We start from the raw sequence: 18,541 nt of genomic DNA, 5'->3' as shown, positions 1-18,541 counted from the left end.
CTATTTCTCTTAGTTTTCCTTCATCTGAGAATGTCTTGATTTCCCTTTTGTTCCTGAAAGATATTTTTATTGGTTACAGGATTCTGGGTTGACAGTTGTTTTCTTTTAGCACCTGAAAAGTATTGTGCTACTTCCCTCTGGCCTTTGTGGTTAAGCCCAAATCATTATATTTGGTTTCTCCTATCCAAAACCTGTTGTTTTTCTCTGGTTACTTTCAAGATTTTTTCTTGGGCTTTAGTTTTCAGAAATTTGTTTTAATGTGTCTTGGTGTGGATTTTTTTGGATTTATCCTTTGGAGTTCACTCAGCTTCTTGAATTTATAGGTTACCATTCTTGCCAAGTTTGGGAAGTTTTCAGTTATTCTCTCTCTGAGTATATTTGTACCCTACCCTTCTTTCCTTCCAGGACTCTGATGACACAAATGTTAGATCTTTTGTTATAGTCCCACAGGTCCCTGAGACTCTGTTCTTCTCTTATTTATTTTTTTCAGTCTGTTTTCTCTCTGTTATTTGATTGGGTAATTTCTGTGCTTTTGTATTCCAGCTCACTGATTCATTCCATGGTTCCCATCATTCTGCTGTTGAGCCCATCCATTGAACTTTTAATTTCAGTTATTGTATTTTTCAGTTTCAGAATTTCCGTATGGCTCTTATAGCTTCTGTTTCTTTGCTCAGGCTATCTGTGTTTTTTGTTTATTCCAAGCATGTTCATAATTTCTTGTTGAACCATTTAGCATGGCTGTTTTAAATCTTCATCAGATAACTGTGACATGCCTGTCACCTCGGTGTTGGCATCTGTCTTCGTTCATTCAGTTTGCAACCTTCCTGGTTCTTGGTATCATGGTGATTTTTCAATTGAAATCTGGACATTTTTGTGTCACATTAGGTGACTGCAGGTTGTGTTTGACCCTTCCTTCTCTTTCAGTCGGCTTTTTCTAACACTGATGCAGCAGGGGAAGCAGGGCTGCTGCCTTTTACTTTTAGGTGGAGGTAGAAATCTGGCTCCTCACTTGGGCTCCAGTGATACTTGAGGCAGGAGATCCCTTGTTACTGATGCAGGGTGTGGGGCTCAGCTCCCCAGGTGTCCTCCTCTGACGTTGTACCAGGAGGGAGAGGGAGGAGACCTGTTACTGCTGGGTGGGGCTGAAAGTCCCAGCTCCCTGCCTGACTGCCTGACACCTCCCTGGTAGGGGTGCTGGGGCGCCTCTTGGCCGGCAAAGGGAAGTCTGGCTTCTGCTGGTGGGGGTGAGGGTGTGGCTCTCTGTTCTTTGGTGTCCGGCTGGAGTAGGACAGTTATTGTCTAAGAGTTCTCTGTCTTGCCAAGTTGTTCTTCCCCGGTTCTTCAGCCAGATAGGGCCTTTACTGGGCCTTCTGTGTTTTTGGTCTGCGCCCGTTGGCACTTCCAAGTTGCCCCTCCTCCAGACTCCAGTCTGGGACAGTGAGGCAGAAAGAAATCCAGGGCGTTACACCTCTGTATGGTTCCTTGGGTCTCGAGGTTCCCAGCCCCTCTGCCTTCTACTCTCCATCTTTTCGAGTCTTCTTAGGTTTGTCTTATATACAGTGTCCAGGGTTTTATTTGTACTTAGTGGGAGGCATAGGGAACATTTACATCTACCCTATCTTGAAGCAGAAATTTCCAGTGACCATTTTCAGAAGGGCTTTGGGCTGAGGAGAATGCCTAGGCCACCAGCAGTCTCTTCCCAGAGATCAGCCGGAAGCGTAGCCTCTGGTTTATTGGGTTTGCAGGGCATGGCTCAGTTTAATCGGAAGGGAAGAGGCTCAGCGGGTGCTCTCAGGTGGTGACTTCTGCACAGGTCTGGTGCTTCTTCCCAGGTGGCCTGCCTGAAGCAGAACTCAGTCCCATCTTTTGGGTCCTCAGTGTTGACAAGAGTTACCTGCTTCTCCTTTTCCCGCTGCCCCTTAAAGTAAAACCCCAGCTGCCCAGCCAGAAAACAGCAGCAGAACTACATACCATTAAGAGTTTCTAGAGCCCACTTCCTGTGCCAGCCGCCTTTGGGGTTGCCACAGTTTGTACGTCAGGTTTTTGGGGGGCTCCCAGGAAGAGGGTGCCTTCGGTCCTGTCAGAGGCCCCGCCCCGCCCCAGAAAAGATGAGGCAAGAGAGGGAGGAATGCTGCCCTACAAAACCTCTGTCTGCTTGTGAGCCTCTCCCATGGGGACAGAGGCTGTGGTGGGTGTTTCTGGACTCACTGGCATGGCTGGGTCTGCTGTTGCCATTTTTAGACAGTCTGAGAAATAGTGGGAGCAGCAGCTCCTCTGGGGCGCCCTTCCATGCCTGTGGGGTTACCTGAGAGAGCGGGGTGTCCTGGTGTGTGGCTCTCCAGGCCTGTGGATGGGGTTCCAGGTGCTGATGAGTTGAAGGAGGGCGGCAGCCAAGCCGCGCTGCACTGGTAGACGGGCTCCTGCCTCTGTCTTCACTTTAGCTGTGCCCGTGCCAGCGAGTCCTCTCCGCCCCAGGCCACCCTCCTTCTCACAGGTTGGTTGTTCCCTGTTTGTTTGCTTGCTTGGATGGCAGTGCAGGGTGGCAGGTACCTTCCTGTCCCCTGACGACCCTAGCGTTGCGCACTGGACATCTGGAGGTTCTCGTCACCCAGCTGTGGACGCCAAGTCTGCCCTGTTAGCCCTTTGCCCCACTCCCGGCCCCAGCAGACCTGAGCTGCTGCCTTGGGCTTCCCTCTGGATGCTGTCTGGTATGTTCTAGCTCGCTTGCTACAAACCAGGGGACCAGCTCATTGTCCTTGGAAACTTTTGTCCCTGTCTCTTTGACTGAAGTTTCCCAAATCTGGCTGGGGGTGGGGGGCGCAGAGCACAGAGTCACTTGAAAACCTACGTAGCGAATCCCTGCCCCCGCAACCTTCCCCCCCCCCCCCCCCCCCCCCCCGCTTCCTTAGACTTGGCTTTTCTTGGCTTTGGGAGAAGGACTCATTAGTTTACATTTCCTGTGGACTGTGAACCCATGAAGGTAGGAGCAGTTTCTTATTTATCTCTGCTTCCCCACTGCCTTACATGTTTGCCTTACAAACATTTGTAAATGTTTTTTTTTAAACAGCTTTATTGAGATAATTCTTCACATACCATATACAATTGACCTACTTAAAGTGTACAATTTGATGGTTTTAGTATACTCCCAGAGATGTGCAACTGTCATCACAATCAATTTTAGAATGCTTTCATCATCCCCAAAAGAAACCCTGTAGCTGTCACTCCCCACAATCCTTCCATCCCCTCTGCCCTGGGCAACCCCCGTCTGCCTTCTGTCACTATGGATTTGCCTTGGTAAGTGCTCTTGTGGAACGTTACCCACTTCCCAGGCTGCTAGAGTACTTGTTTCTTGCCCTGTGCCCTCTACTGGCCCAGCCTTCCCACCTTTTAGGACAACCTGCCCACCTGAGATGGGTCCCCTTTGGGGTGATCCGTATATGGAAGTCTTGGCCAAGTGAGGTGGATGCTGGCAGGCTCCCTCAGTAGATGGTTGTTGAGCGAATAACGATGCTGATTTCGGGCCAGGTTCTGAGGGACTTGTGCCAGTCGCAGGTCTCCCACTGCCCCTTTTGAGGAAAGGGCAGGTAGGTGTAGCTGATAATGTGAAGTCGCCCCAAAGCCCTGCAGCCAGAAATGAGGAGGGTGATGTACGATCAAAGCCAGACAGAAACGGAGGAGACACGGCCTTGGGGTCTAACCTCCTGATTTTACAGGTCAGGGAACTGCAGGCCCAGCGGCCATGTGGGGGAGTCACCTGGCCGGGGTACACATGGGGTCGTCCCCCAGCACAGACCTCTCCGTCCTGTGTGCAGAGAGAGGCCAAGTGTGCTCGCATGCCTGGGGGATGGCTGGGTGCCGCTGGTGTTTGCTGAGAAAACAGACCTCTATTCTCTTTGCTTCTGCTTTCCCAGGCAGCATTTCATTCCACACACCCCATGGTCCTTCTGAGTCATGTCCCTCTAACTCTTGGTCCCCTGCCAGCACCCACTCCCCTGTTGCTTGCTTTCTTTTCTTTTTTTAATGTTTTTTCCTGCCTATAGACATTAGTATATCTTTTTTAAAAAATTAATTTGTTTATTTATTTATGGCTGTGTTGGGTCTTCATTGCTGCGTGTGGGCTTTCTCTAATCGCAGGGTACGGGGGCTACTCTTCTTTGCGGCGCGCAGGCTTCTCACTGCTGTGGCTTTTCTTTGTTGTGGAGCACGGGCTCTAGGCGTGCGGGCTTCAGTAGTTGTGGCATGTGGGCTCAGTAGTTGTGGCGCACGGGCTTAGTTGCTCCGTGGCACGTGGGATCTTCCCGGACCAGGGCTCGAACCCGCGTCCCCTGTGCTGGCAGGCGGATTCTTAACCACTGCGCCACCAGGGAAGCCCCCCCATGTTTCATCAACGCCAGTCTCGCTTCTTTCCTTCAGCCGACTCCATACCCCTTGCCCGAAGCCCTTCTTTCTGTTCACAGGGAAAAGCCAGTGCTTCCCCTGGGGGCCTGAGGACCCTGCAGAAGCCAAGAAAAGAGGCTCACCCCCCATGCTCTGTGACCTCTGGCAAGTGACCTTCCCTCTGTGAGTCACAGACTACACAGCTTTTCAAAATGAGGTGGTGTGACAGGGCCTCCCAGTTTGGAAATGTTGAATAAAAAGCATGCTAAGAGGACCCCTAGGGCTTACCCGGAGATAATCTATGTGTGTAAATAGCAGGCAGAGGGTTTGGGCTTTAATTTGTGTTGCTGCCCTCCAAAGGGCAGTGGACACGTTGGCCTGGTTGTGCCTTTCCCAGCCCTTTCTCAGGAGCTGGGTATGGCTAAAAAAAGGGAGGTGGAGTCTTGAGTGTCTGTCTTTATCTTTTAGCTCCTGTTGAACTCCTACTGCCAGTATCTGGGGGGCCAGGGGGACGCTTTGGATATAAAAAATATAAAAATAGCCAGCATTTATTAAGTATTTTAGGCCACATGCTGTGCTCAGGTTTATTTTTTCTCATGCAATTTTTGAGATAATTCATATACCATAAAATTCACTCTTTAAAAGATATTTATTTACTTACTTGCTTATTTTGGCTGCTCCGGGTCTTAGTTGCAGCACGTGGACTCCTAGTTGTGGCAGGCATGCGGGATCTAGTGCCCTGACCAGGGATCGAACCTGGCCCCCCTGCATTGGGAGTGTGGAGTCTTACCCACTGGACCACAAGGGAAGTCCCAAAATTCACTCGTTTAAAGCATACGATTTAGTAATTTTTAGCGTACTCACAAGTTCATGCAGCTGACTCCACTGTCTAATTCCAGAACATTTTCATCACCCCCAAAGAAACCCCATACCTGTTAGCAGCCACTCCCCATTTCCTGCTCCCTCCACATCCTGGCTACCTCTCATCTGCTTTCTGCTTCTGTGGAGTTCCTTATTTTGGACCTTTCATATAACTGGAATCATGCAGTTTGTGGTCTTTTGTGTCTGTCTTCTTTCACTTAAAGCATAACGTCTTTAAGTGAAAGGTTCAACCATGTTGTAGCGTGTCAGTACTTCATGCCTTTTTATTTCTGAATGACGTTACATTGTTTGGATGGACCACATTTTCTTTATCCATTCATCTGCTATGGACATTGGGGTTGTTTCTACCTTCCGGCTATTGTGTATAGTGCTGCTGTGAACGGTCATGTCCAAGTTTTTACTTGAGCACCTGCTTCCAGTTTTCTTGGGGTTGTATATACCTAGGAGTGGAATTCTGGGTCATAGGGATTTCTGAGTTTAACCTTTTGAGGAACTGCCAGACTCTTCCCCAGTAGCCGCACTGTATTGCATTCCTGTGCTGGGCTGTGTTTTACTTGGATTGTCTCTTCAGTCCTCACATAAGATTCATGAGGTGTAGATTAATTATCATCACTCTCACCTTTCAAACGGGAAGATAGAAACTCGAAGGGTTTTCAGCCCAGGGTCATACAACCAGCGAGTTGGTGATTCTTTGGCCAGTGCTAATGATGATCGCTAAAGCAGTGTCTCTGCTCCCAGGCCCTGTTCTGTACCATCAGGATGAGGGGCTTTGACTGTGCTGGTCACATGATATCCCTAGTGCCTGCACATATTGGCACTCGCGTGGTTATGAAGAAAATGCCATTTTCCCCTGATCCTGGTGGCTTGATAAGAAACTTGAGGGGGAGGTATCTGTTTCTTAGGAGTTCCTATATTCTGCGGTGTTTCAGACTCTTGCTGGGTTTGCATTCTTCTCCCACAGCAGATGCTACAGACCTGCCAGGAGGCTCTCCAACATCTCTCTTGGCAACTTGGCCTGGGGCTGGGGAATGGGATGCATGGAGTGTGTGGAGCAGAGGTGGATTCTTTTTCCAGCGAGCGCTTGTCAGCTTGTCATTAACTTGACCGTTGAAACTGTCCAAGGCCACTGATGACCTGCCCTCCTTTTTCTCCTCCAGGCAAAACCCATTTATGGTGGCTGGCTGCTCCTGGCTCCAGATGGGACTGACTTTGATAACCCAGTGCACCGATCTCGGGTAAGGGCATCAGAGTGAATTCTTGGGTGGAGAATTCACCAAGAGAGGGGCCCACCTAAGGCAGATTGACCGAGTGGAGGACGGAGATGGGGGGTTGAATGGTGGATCCTGGGATGGCGGATCAGCAGGGAACCCCTACCTATTTGGTGAACTTGCAGGTCCCAGTAGTTATTATGCCTCGCCCTCCATTCAAAAGAGATGCACTCGCATGGTGCTACCTGTTTTGTGGGTCAGCTCCACTCTAGAAACAGTTAAATGGAAAAGACCTAAGGGCAGTTCAGTGCACATTTGCATTATGCTAATTAGGGTCCGAGTTCTTTCAGGGCCAATGTTCTGCTTCCTGTAGCCCCCCCTCTTTCCCCTCCCTTCCTCCCCAGCTGGGAGCTCAGCAGATGAGCAGGAGTGAGGGGAGGCAGGCCTTAAGGGCCAACTTTGCTTGCGTCCCATCTCTCCTGGGCACCCAGCCCCGGGTGGGTCCTGCTGGACACAGGCTACTGCTTGGCCAGGTCTCAGCTGGAGCAGCGAGATGGTCAAACCAGAATCGTCCCGGGTCAGTGGCTTGTTCCTCTGTCAGGGAGCCCCTTTGGATTTGACTCCAATTAAAACATGCTTTCTTTTTCCACACGCTTTCCTCCAGGTACTGCCGCCTGCCCCCTTCCCCAGGGCCTCTGCCCTGCCTCTGGGTCTCTGCTGCCCCCAGCCTGAATGTTACACTCTGGGGTGGGGCCTTGGTACCCCACAGAACTTGCTTTGTATCTGGGATCTTTGGGCTTCCTTCCAGAATGGGTTTTAATTTTAAAAACAACAAATAGGAGCCTTGGAAATATTTCTTGGGAAGAGTCCAGTGGCCCAGCCTCTACAGGTCCTCTTTGCAAGGCCATGTGAGTGCCCTGTTCCTGCCACCCAGGCGTGAGGACAGCCAGAGCGACTGTGTTCCAGTGGCTGCAGTAACCAGGGAACAGCCCTCTTTCCTCTTTTGTATTTAGGTCATACAGAATTGCCATTTTCAGCTTCTGATGGGAAAATCATTATTACAAATGATATAATTCTGGCCCAAAGCAAAGAGACATGATATTTTAGTTAGTTCTTGTGGCCTTATTGCCAGTAAAAGTATGAATTTTGTTGGGCTTTTGGAAATGTTGAAAATAGGTCACGGATCTTCATGATGATTTTTGGGATTTGGGGACCAGCAGTCTCACGTTCTAGACATTTCCCCCCCCACAAAAAGGAAGGGCCTTTCCATTCCACTGTCAGTGCCATTGGACCTCCATCAGCCCCTGGTGGCCTAGCCTTTGGGTGGAGGGCAGCGAGGGGGCAGGGGCACCCTTTGCCGGTCACTCCCTCCCTGGATGTCAGAGTTGTTCCCACTGGCCTCCCTCCTCAGTTTTGATTTTTGTTACTTCTGTCCCCTTCAGTGAATACTGGTGCCCGGCTGGCTTTTTCCCTTTTCAACCTCCCTGTGGGTCACTGGAACAACCCTTTTATACCATTTTTCCAGATTTTTTCAAAAGTGGGGAATCAGTGCTCGGCATTCTCAGGTTATCCCATGTCATGTCAGGTAATTCATCAAATTAATATTGACACATTATTAGTAATGAGCTCTGTGCTGGGTACATAAAGAATACAAAAAGGTGACCCAGACATTGCCTCTGCTCCTTTTTCTGAGGAGCTTACAGATTAAACTAGATCAGGCATCTTTTAAAATCTCAGTGATTGGGAACACACTGGGTGGTTTGGGCCTCTCCACTGGCCCAATCCTGGCTGACGAGGCACTGTTCTTCTACCCCTGGGCCCCAGAAATGGAAGCTGTGCAGCCAGCGTGCCTCAGAGGCAGGCTTGTCAGGCGCAGGGGCTCGGCAAGTGGAGACGGGCCAGAACCCTCCCGACACCCTCTGTGTTCCGTTGCAGAAATGGCAGCGCCGGTTCTTCATCCTCTACGAGCACGGCCTCTTGCGCTACGCCCTGGATGAGATGGTGAGTGTCCTCCTCCGCCCCTCCGCTCTCCTGCCCCGGCCTTCGCCAGGCCCCTTCGTCGCGGTGGTGTCGGCCTTGTGGCAGCTGTGTGCTCTTGCTTCGGCTTCTGCTCGGGAGGCTGGAGATGTGGAAGCCCGTGTGGCAGCTGGTTGCAGCAGCCCTCACAGCCCCGACCTTTGCCTCGAGGCGCCTTCAGTGGCCACGGGTGAGAGTCACGGTGAGGGAGGAAGTCACTTCTGTTCAGGGTGGTAGGAGCGCCTGGTTAGAGAGAAGCGGAGGAGGTTGCGGGCCCGCGGGAGCAGGTACGGCCGCCCTGGGTGGGCGGGTGCCAGCTGACCCCCGCGGATCCGTGCGTAGTGCAGGGCTCCTCTCAGGTCCGTTGCTGGAATTGGTGTCGCTCATCGTATTTGATGTTCAGAGGTCTCCTGGCCACAGGGTTAGTGTTCTGGTCACTGAGCCAGGGTGTACGGGCTCCATCCTGTCCTGTCACCCACCTGATTTGTTTCCTGGGCTGGATGAGTATTTACCAACCAGGTAGAATATTCTGGCTTTTCTTTTCCCACCCATTTTGTCTCCTGACTTTTTTCTAAAGGAGATCAGTCTGTCCTAACTAATCTAAAGTATGACTGAGTTCCAAGCTTTATAAAGGATTGAAGGTGGAAGCTTTGAGTGCCTTTTCCTGTTCCATTGGCGTGTGTGTGTGTGTGTGTGTGCGTGCGTACCTTTGTGTGGGCAGCATTGTTAAACTGGGACTGTCCAAGAACATCTGTTCACACCATGTAAGACAGGTTGACCCTACCCCTTTCAGAGTTCATTTCCTTGCTGCAGGGGTGAGAGCAGGGTTCTGGAAGTGTGAGCACAGCACCTTGTAGTCTGTTGGGACACTTGGATGTTCGGTGGTTATCACAGCTGATACGTGACCAGGCCATCGGTGTTTCCGTTTCCATGTGGGGTCTTAATCTTTGTGATGCGTTTTCCATTTTGTTTGTGGGACAAGTTAATGGGTATGATATCTAGGAATGGGAATTAATAGGTATGATACCTAGCTCTGTGTTGACTGTTTTGCCTCATTGGTTCCTTCAAAAAAAGAATTTTCTTCTTTTTCATTCTTTCTGATGAGCATATTTGTACAACGTGGGTGGTCCACAGAGGGTTTTTGCCGTGGAAACGTCTGTGGTCCAGAGTAGTTTGAGGCGACTGGGTTGGTGCCACCGGTGGTGGTAGAATTTACTAGAGGCAGGAGCAGTGGGGCGGATTCACCTGGACACTCATTTCCTTTGGTGACTCAGCACTGCCCTCTGTGTTCTCCTGACTTGACCGTCATGTCAGCAGGCGCCCTGGGGCGGGAGGTGGGCTCCGACCTGCCTGGAGGTTTACTTTGTCCTCCCCGTGCCTGTCTGACTGCTGTTAAGTCCCGCAAAGACTAACCATAGAGAAGGGGTCTTGGAGGTCACTGGATGACATCCAGGCTGGGCCGGGCCATGAACCAGCCCAAAAAACAGAATTTTCTGGACTCGGCTTGGAGGCTGATTCTTCTCGTCAGGAAATCTTCCTTTAGGTCCCGCTGGAGTCCGCTATAGTCCATGGCTCTCTTCAGCTGCACGAGCCTGAGGGCGGCTGCTGGGCACAAATGCACAGCACACGCTGGTCCGAGAGCTGCTCCTGCACGACTGGGACTGTGAGCCGCGGGCGACACCCGGCCGTGCCTTCCGGTCTCCCCACAACCTGCCCGTCCTGTGCTGCTCGGGCGGAGGTGGGACGTGCCAGCCATGGAGAAGAAGGAAGCTGGGAAAACCGGGGCTGCGGAGAGGGTGCTCGGGGTGCCCAGAGTGGAGGGATGGGCTCAGGTCACTCTGGCAGATCCCCGTGGGGATGAGGAGACTGACCGGTGCTGCTCTGTGGCCCAGACTGCAGTGCAGGGACACGGCCCTCCCGAGGTGAAGGGGCATCATTTCTGTGAGTGACAGGAAAGAGTAGCAGTTGTGTTGAAATACCTTTAGAGCGGCGTGGTTTTCCCTGTTGCGTTAGGAAGGCCCCGTGGGGGAAGTTCTGAGGAAGCCTCCGGGCCGTGTGCGCGAGGAGGCTACTGAGGGATGGTCAGGTGCCGGCCGCTCGGTGGTCGGCGTTGGCGGCTGTTGCCGTGGGGGCTTGCGGGTGGGCTCCTCCTTGTGGGGCTGGAGCGGCCTCTCCCACCCCGTGGTCTGCGTCAGGCCTTGTTCTTCGTGGCCGCTCCCCAACCCAGAGGCCAGTTTTCCTGAAGCCTAGACTCCCGCCTCCACCTGGAGCAGAACACCATGCGTGCAGACTTGTGTGTGAACCAAGTTCCAGCCGTGCCAGAATTTTCCTCTCTGAGTACCTAGAAGTGGAGCCGTGGTCCTCAACTGGGCACCTTGTGCCTCCCGGGGCTGCCCGGCAGTGTCTGGAGTCATCTTTGAGTCTCACAGCTGCACGAGGGTGCAGAGGTGCTATTGGCGTCTAGTGGGTGGAGGCCAGGGTGCTGCGAAACAGAGTGTGATGCCCAGGATGGCCCCACAGCAGAAGGTGATCCGGCCCCAAGTCCACAGTGCTGGGCTGAGAGACCCTGTGTGACCTGGTCTGTGGCTTACTTTTTTTTTTTTTAATTGTTTGACTTGCTATCATCCCGGTTCTTAAAAGGTTCAGAAGGCCCTACCCCTCAGATTTCCTGGGAGTGAGGGAGGTGATGGGCAGGGTTAGCCTGCTGGCTGGGATGGTGCGTGCTGCGCCTGGAATAGGAATGGGCCTGTTCCTGGTGGGGAGGGGTTTCTGTGGGGTGTTCTTGCACATCAGACGACCACAGGGCCAGCAGAACTGCTTGTGTGGCTCTCTGCCGGGGAGTGGATAGGCACCGCTTCCTGTGGCAGCTCAGGGCAGTTCAGACCTCTGTACCTGTATAATAGGCCCATCTTGGTGTTGGTCTCCAAGAGCAGCAGCTCTGAGCAGCCGGTAGCCACTGCTGATCGTGCCACTGCTGCCAAGTTTAGCTTTAGCTCTCCCCCTTCCCCCACCCGCCCCATCCCTCCCCAGCGAATCTACTGCATGTAATAAATTAGCGTTTTATGGCTGGGACCTTAACACTTAGTGACAATCTGTTTCAAATTGTTATTTGGACTTTTATACAGTATTACTATTTGTTTTCATTTGCTTAAATGTTATCTTACCTACCGGATGGGACCTTTTTTCGTCAGTGCTGGGCCCCCGATAGTTTTTGGATACGTTTTTGGTACCTTCGTATTGTCTGACCTGGGGTTTGGGTAGCACAGGCCTCGTAAACGTTTGTAAGTGCGTTGCTGCAGGATCTCTGTCTCAGCGCGGGGAGAGGGTGGGGCCTGGGCGCTCCTGGGGGGGGGGTTAGGTGCGCTTTGCATCGAAGCTCTTAGGGTTCCTCAGCAGAAGGGGGAGTGCGCTCCAGAGCATAGGGCGGGGACCCGGAGGGGCATCATGGTGGCCAGGAGGCCCGGAGGAGGAGGGCTGCAGTCCCCGGGTCAGCGCCTGCCTGGAGGGCTGTATCGAGGGGCCCTCCTGCGTGGGCTCTTCTGCTGGGTCTGGGGCCTCAGGCTAGTCTGGCTCCCGGGGTGACTGTTGCCTTCTCTTCCAGGCAGCTCTGAGATGGGACTAACCTCCGGGAGTCACTTTTCCTTTTTTGGGAAATTTCTTTCTCGATACACCCACATACCCTGTAACCGTTGGGTGTGGAGGAGAGGCAAATTGCCCAAAAAAGGAAAAAAAAAATCTCAAACGCAGGCCGAGGTGAGGTGGGCTCAGGGCAGCCTCACAGACAAGTGGGAGCCTGAATAGTTTGGCTGCGCCTCTGTTTCTTCAGGAGTGGACAGAGTGAAGAATCTAGAAACCCAGGCTGCTGCCTCTCTCTCTCCTCTGCTTTTGTTTTTCCCTCTGTGCTCTGCCTGTTTGTTTACCAAATTCTGCCACTTTCCTTGAGCTTTTGGGGACTGATGTAAAGCTAAGGTGCTGGGGTCACTAGAAGTCTTTCCTGAAGAAGCTCCTCATCCAGAGGGGGATCCAGGGCCCTGAGTTTCAGGTGGAGCCACTGGGCTGTGAGGCTCTGGGGCTCCGGGGGGGACTGTGTCTGATGAGCTCTGGCAGCCTTGTCTCTTGATTTCGTCTTCTCTTCCTTTTTCCTCCTGGAAGCCAGGCAAAAACATGTTTTGTTGTTGTTGTTTGCTTTTAAACTGTGGTAAAATATGTGTAACAAAATATACCATTTTAGCCATTTTTGTTTTGTTTTGTTTTGTTTTTTGCGGTACGCGGGCCTCTCACTGCTGTGGCCTCTCCCGCTGCAGAGCACAGGCTCCGGACGCGCAGGCCCAGCGGTCATGGCTCACGGGCCCAGCCGCTCCACGGCATGTGGGATCCTCCTGGACCGGGGCACGAACCTGCGTCCCCTGCATCGATAGGCGGACTCTCAACCACTGCGCCACCAGGGAAGCCCTAGCCATTTTTAAGATTATAGTTCAGTGGCATTAAGCACGTTCACATTGTTGTGTAGCCATCACCACCATCCCTCTCTAGAACCCCTTCCATCTTCTAGGCTGAAACTCTGTCCCCGTTAAGCCCTCACTCCCCATCCCTCCCCCAGCCCCCACCACATACCCTTCTGCTTCCTGCCTCTACGGATTTGAGGACTCTAGGGACCTCCTGTAAGTGGGGTCATATGGTATTTGTCCTTCTGTGTCTGGCGTATTTCACTTAGCATAATGTCCTCAAGGTTCATTCATGTCAGAGCATATGTCAGAATCTCCTTACTTTATTTTATTTTATTAAAAAAACTATCTATCTGTCTATTTATTTAATTTGGTTGTGCTGGGTCTTAGCTGCGGCATGTGGGATCTAGTTCCCTGACCAGGGATTGAACCCAGGCCCCCTGCATTGGGAGTGCGAAGTCTTAACCACTGGACCACCAGGGAAGTCCCAGAATCTCCTTATTTAAAAAAAAAAAACAACAAAATTCTGGCAGGTCTAATGCTGTTGAACTCTTTCTGCTCTGAAACAAACTGACCCTGGGTCTCTCCTTTGTGGGAAGCGTGTAGAGGTTGTACCGATGCTTCCACGGCAGGTGTGTGGGGTGTCTCCCCCATCCTCTGCCCTGAGATTCCTAGAAAGTCAGGACAGACCAGAGCTTTGCGCCTTCACAGGGGCCATGCTGCAAGGGCTTCAGTGTGCTTCACATCCCTACACATAGCAGGGAGAACACTTTTCGCCCTTGGGTGCCTTGTTCGAGGGCAGCTGTGGGTTTGTCAGCACCCTAGGAGGAGACGCTCCAGCCTGAGAAGTCACCCTTGGGGTCTGTGCTCGCATGTGAAGTGGTGGGCTTGGTCTGAACGCTCTTCAGAGGATGCTGAGTGCTAACAGGGTAGGGTTCTGGCTCCTTTACATTTTCCTTCCTGTAGGACCAAGTCCTGGAGGTTGCTTTGATCCCAGGACGTTTGCCTACTTCATTCTCAATGAATTTGGGCCCCAGGGGAGCATGGGGAGGGACTCACCTTGGCCCTGCTGCCAGTGGGGACTGTCTTTGAGGTTCTCTCGCTCCTCTGCAGCTGAGTCCCCATCGCATCCCCTGCTCAGAACCTCCTGAGGGCAAGGCCCAGGTAGCCACAGTTTAAATAACCATTTCCTGCGATTTTAAGAAGCACAGACATTGGAGAAGCCCTGCTTTAAGCACTGGCTCTCCTCCCCCTTGCTAGGCAGGCCGATGCGTCTGAGTCAGTGGTAACCACAGTGGCTGTTGTGTCCGTAGCAAAGGGCCGTGGGGGGAGAACACACGGCTGAAAGAAGGTTCCTCTCACGGTGACGCTCACAGCCTGTTGGGACCCACGTGGACACGTGAAGGTTAAATACCAAGCCAACCTCAGTGCGCATGCTCTTCAGGGCAGTGGATGACTGGGGAGTCAGAGGAGTCTTCTAGGAGGAGAGAGGGGGCCTTGGCCACCGTCCTGCTGGTCACAGGGTTGGGGAGGGGGCGCATGCTCAGCCCGGTGCTCTGTGTTTGTTCTTCAGGCACGACCTCTAACGTGATGGTCACATCAGTATTGCTTGACAAATACTGTTACTCTGTTTCACGGAAGAAACTGAGGCCCCGAGAGATGGTGGCATCACTCAACTTACGAGTGACAGAACTGGGATTTGTGAACTGGTGAGACGCCTTCTGGGAGAATGACGGGGTCCTTCCCCTGCTGTGTCTAGTGATGGGCGGCTCTGCGTGCCGTGTGGGAGGCGGCGCTGGCCGAGGGCCAGGCTGGCTCTTGGCCTCCTGCCCACGCCTCGGGTCTGTGCAGCTCTAGGAGGTTCTCATGTGCCTTCCAGCTCCCTGAACTAAACTAACTTCAGGCCTGTAGTCCGGGTGTGTGGACGTACGTTCAGAGATGTGTAGAAATCAGAACAGTACTCAGCTCCGTGCCGGTCTGAGCTGCGGAGAAGCTTCCCCACGTCTGATGTTTTACGGATTAGTCTCATGTCTTTAGATTTATTTTTAAACCCGTCATGTGTTTGGCCTGGCTTCGGCCTTCGTACTTTTCCATGCAGTTTCAGCCTCCAGGGCACAGAGGCAGGCCTGCTGTGTCAGGGTGCCGGGAAACTGAAGGGTGTAGGGAGAGAGCGTTGGTTTGGGGTCCAGTAACTAAGGGTTTTACTCTGGTTCCTCTCTTTCTGACTGAGTGTCCTTGAGCAGGGCCTCCTCCCTGCCTGATTTCCCTCCACAGAAACCTCGTGGTGGTGTTGGGCCCACAGTGAACCTGGGCTTCCTTCCATCCCTTCCTCTGCTCAGCTGCTCTTCTGCAGTCCTGTGCTTGCCGTGGTAAAACTGGTAGTTTTGAAAAATAGCTTTGAACTTGGAAGTGTTCTCATCCTTACGCTAGCCTGTGAGCAAGATGCGGGCTGTTACAGAGCAGAAGCCGTTCCCGGGCCCTGCAGATGCACCACGTTCCACTGGGCCTCCTGGTGCTGTCACAGACAGGTTGGGAGACCTCTGTCTTTCAGTGGAATTCTGCACAGAAACTTAATACAAGTTTTAAAACTGATACAGTCTGGCACTACTTTAGTTGAAATTGTGGGATACTCCCACCCCTCCTTCACCACCCCCCCACCCCACCCCCCAGCTGCAGAGAAGAATATGCCTTGACTGGACAGACCTGCTTCTGAGGTAGAATCATCTGGGTGTCTGAAGGCCTAGTCCACTAGCCTGCATGAGCAAGGCACCTCTTCTGTGTCGACCATTTAATTAACTTAGTTTTCCAAAATAATGAACTTTTAAAAAAACATTTGCAGAAGTGGTAAGTGCTTTGCCAGTGTTGCTGGATGTGTGAACAACACCCATCTTTCAAGGTAAACTCTGAGGCCTCTGCAGGGGCTGTTGTTCGTGAGGAAAAGCAGAGAGTGGCTCTCCACTCTCAGTGGCTCAGCCTGGGGGAGAGCTCAGGAGTCATGCACCCGCTGGGCTGTCTAGAGGGTGATTGCAGGGTGTTGAGGTGTTTTACTCCTGCCTGCTTTAATTTTCTAGACTTGGGGGCTGTAGATGGGGGCTTACCTATCTTTACTTAATCATGACAAGCTACACATCATTTTCACCTCTTTGGGAGGGGTGTTGTAGCATTTAACTCCTTAATGACCCTTAGGTATGTTGCGGATAAAATAGAGTCTGTAAATGTGTATTCTGTGTGCAAGGGCTTCCTTGGCTGGAGGTGTGTGTAGTCTCTTGGGGTGGGTGTGGATGACAGCATGAGGGGTGGGTGCAGAGAGGACCCTGAGCTCTGCCTCTGGGCTTCCTGCCGGCCGCTTTGCCCTAGAGCATCTTTGGGTCAACTTCCAGTTACTTGGAAATGTTACAGTGAGTGAGCAAGGAAGGGCAAGATGAACCCAGTTGGGACTGGGAACCCCTCCCAACTGACAGCAGAGCCTTCTTGTCAAAAGGTCAGGGGTTAGCGGTGAAACTCACAAGTGTCACATGCCTTCTTTCCTCAAGTTTGACTCACTGGGACGCAGGAGACTTCACCCATTAGAATGAAGCATCCCTGTGTACAGATGTTGTTCCCTGGAAACTGGTGGCCGAACTTTAAGTCCTTCCCTGCGCTCCCCTCCTTTCTACTGAGTTGAGGAGGAGCTTGGAGACACGGGCTTGTTACGATGTCTGAGCCTGGTGTCTGTTGGAAGGTGCAGCGTTCTGCCTCTGGTAGCTTTTTGTTGGCATTTACCACTCTGCATGCTGACTTGGCTGACATTTCTCAGCATGGAACAGCTGGGGGATGGAGGCCACCAGCAGTTAATTATGGGGCTGTTTGGGATGAAGAACAGAGGTTTCTAGAGATGAGCTGGTCCAGATGTCCATTTGTGGCTGGGGAAACCCAGCGAGGAGGGGCTCAATCAGTAGGTGTGGGGCAAGCAGTCAGGTTCCTGGTTGCCTCGTCCCAAAGGGAAGGGCTAACTGTTAGCATGGGGGGCCTGAGTCTGGGGCAGGGCAGATGTTCTGTGCTTTCAGTGTTAGGGTCTGTCACCTGGTGGCCTGAGCCTTGTAGAGGAAAGAAGTTAGAGAAGAACACATGGGAATGAGTGGCTACAGAGGGTCAGGTAGAAGGGAGCAAATACATACCTGCCAGGTGGGCTAGGAAGGCTCTACAGGTAACCCTGAATCATTCACAAGAACCAGGAGAAGACACAGGCACCACTCCCAGGTGGGTCCAGGTCAGACCGATCTCCTTCCTCTGTCCCTTGTCCCCAGGGCGCATGTTTCCGTGTGGGTCTCCCTCTACAGGGCAGTGAGCACCTCGAGGCAGAGGCTGCTATTTGCCTGCATAGGTGGGACCTTACATAATACACGCGGCTGTGGGAGAAGCTCGGCACCTGTTGGCTGACCGAGTGGGGAATCGGTCTGCTGTCCTCCTTGACTCTGCGCTTGAGTCTTTGTCGTAAACGTTTAAGAAGGCCGCCCCCCGGGAATCCTCCTTCTTTGACTTTCAGACCAGAGTGAGAGGACTTGGTGACCGGGTTGCCCCGTGAGTGCCTTTCTGTGTTACTGGGACCGTCCCGTGTACTTTCCTTCCTTCCCAATTGCCTGAGTGCTGAGTCAAGGACAGCAGAATAGGGATCAGCTACCTGCCTGTGTCTGGTGCCCCTGAGCCTAGTGAGAACCCACGGTCTTCTCTCTGCTTCTCCCAGGGTGCCCGCAGCTGCTGAGGGGACACATACGACTTGTGAACAGAGGAGGCTGCAGGAGGTTCTACGTCCTCTTGTCCACTTGGTTCCCCTGTCCGGCCCGCAGCACGCACACAGCTCTTTCAATGATGGGAGGAGGTGATGGGGGCGGTTGGAGCAGCAGTTTTGTTGAGTTGGGGGAGGGAGTTCTGTGGCCCTCACTCTGCGCTGGGATAGCAGCTGAGGCCGGGCAGTGGTGGGTGTCCTTGTTGGAGGTCTTCAGAGCTGTGGGGGGACTTCTGTGGCAGCTTCAACTGTGGCCTGGAGGGTGAGAGCGTCTGTGGTAATGGGCTGGGCAGCTCTGGCTCTCATGCAGAGACAGGAGTGGAGTGACTTTGGGTTTTAGGAAAGTGAGCAGCTGGGAATAATTGGTTAGGAAACTAATTAAGTGGCAGCAGGGAGAGAACTGTCAAAAAATGGGTCATTTTATGCGAGTCAGCAGCAGAAAACATTTGGAGTCCAAGAAACAAAGCCAAGTGACTGGTACTGGTGTGTCCACGTGTGAGCCCACGGTGCCCACACGCGCCTATGCAGGGCTGGACGGCATGAAGCCAGGCTGCAGAGACCGCCAGGGCATAGCCCCTGCACCCCGACTTCTCGGGCTCCTCACTCTGCCCCCACTCAGCACTCTGTCATGCACCCAGCCCTCCCCACCTGACCATCTCCTTCCTTTGGACTTTCCTGGGAAATTGGCAACACAAACAGTCTGATAAGCCAATCCACTTAAGGCATTAATTGTGGGTAGGCAGCTTAATATGTTAGTGTCTTAATCTCTCCTGCTCTCCTTCCCTCCACAACACTTTTTTGGAAGAATCTTTTCTTGGACAGGGAAGGGAAGGGGATGTTCTTTCTTT

At 52.4% G+C, this 18,541-nt stretch overlaps 1 protein-coding gene across 11 annotated transcripts in view; it reads left to right on the top strand.

The window, feature by feature from the left end:
- The window catches only part of MPRIP (myosin phosphatase Rho interacting protein), a 133,207-nt gene that overhangs the window by 27,349 nt on the left and 87,317 nt on the right, over positions 1–18,541 (top strand). For all 11 annotated transcript variants that reach the window (XR_009560266.1, XR_009560265.1, XM_060290205.1 and 8 more), the window contains exons 2-3: positions 6,417–6,494; positions 8,403–8,468. Coding sequence is in view for 9 of the 11 variants with exons in the window: in XM_060290205.1 (XP_060146188.1) it covers positions 6,417–6,494; positions 8,403–8,468 (144 nt within the window). In the remaining 2 variants the exon portion in view is untranslated. The remainder of the gene's footprint in view (positions 1–6,416; positions 6,495–8,402; positions 8,469–18,541) is intronic.

This window comes from Globicephala melas, chromosome 20 (assembly GCF_963455315.2).
Source record: "Globicephala melas chromosome 20, mGloMel1.2, whole genome shotgun sequence".
NCBI classification, from domain to species: Eukaryota; Metazoa; Chordata; class Mammalia; order Artiodactyla; family Delphinidae; genus Globicephala; species Globicephala melas.
Note: the sequence above shows the minus strand (reverse complement) of the source record. Positions and strands in the feature narration are given on the sequence as shown.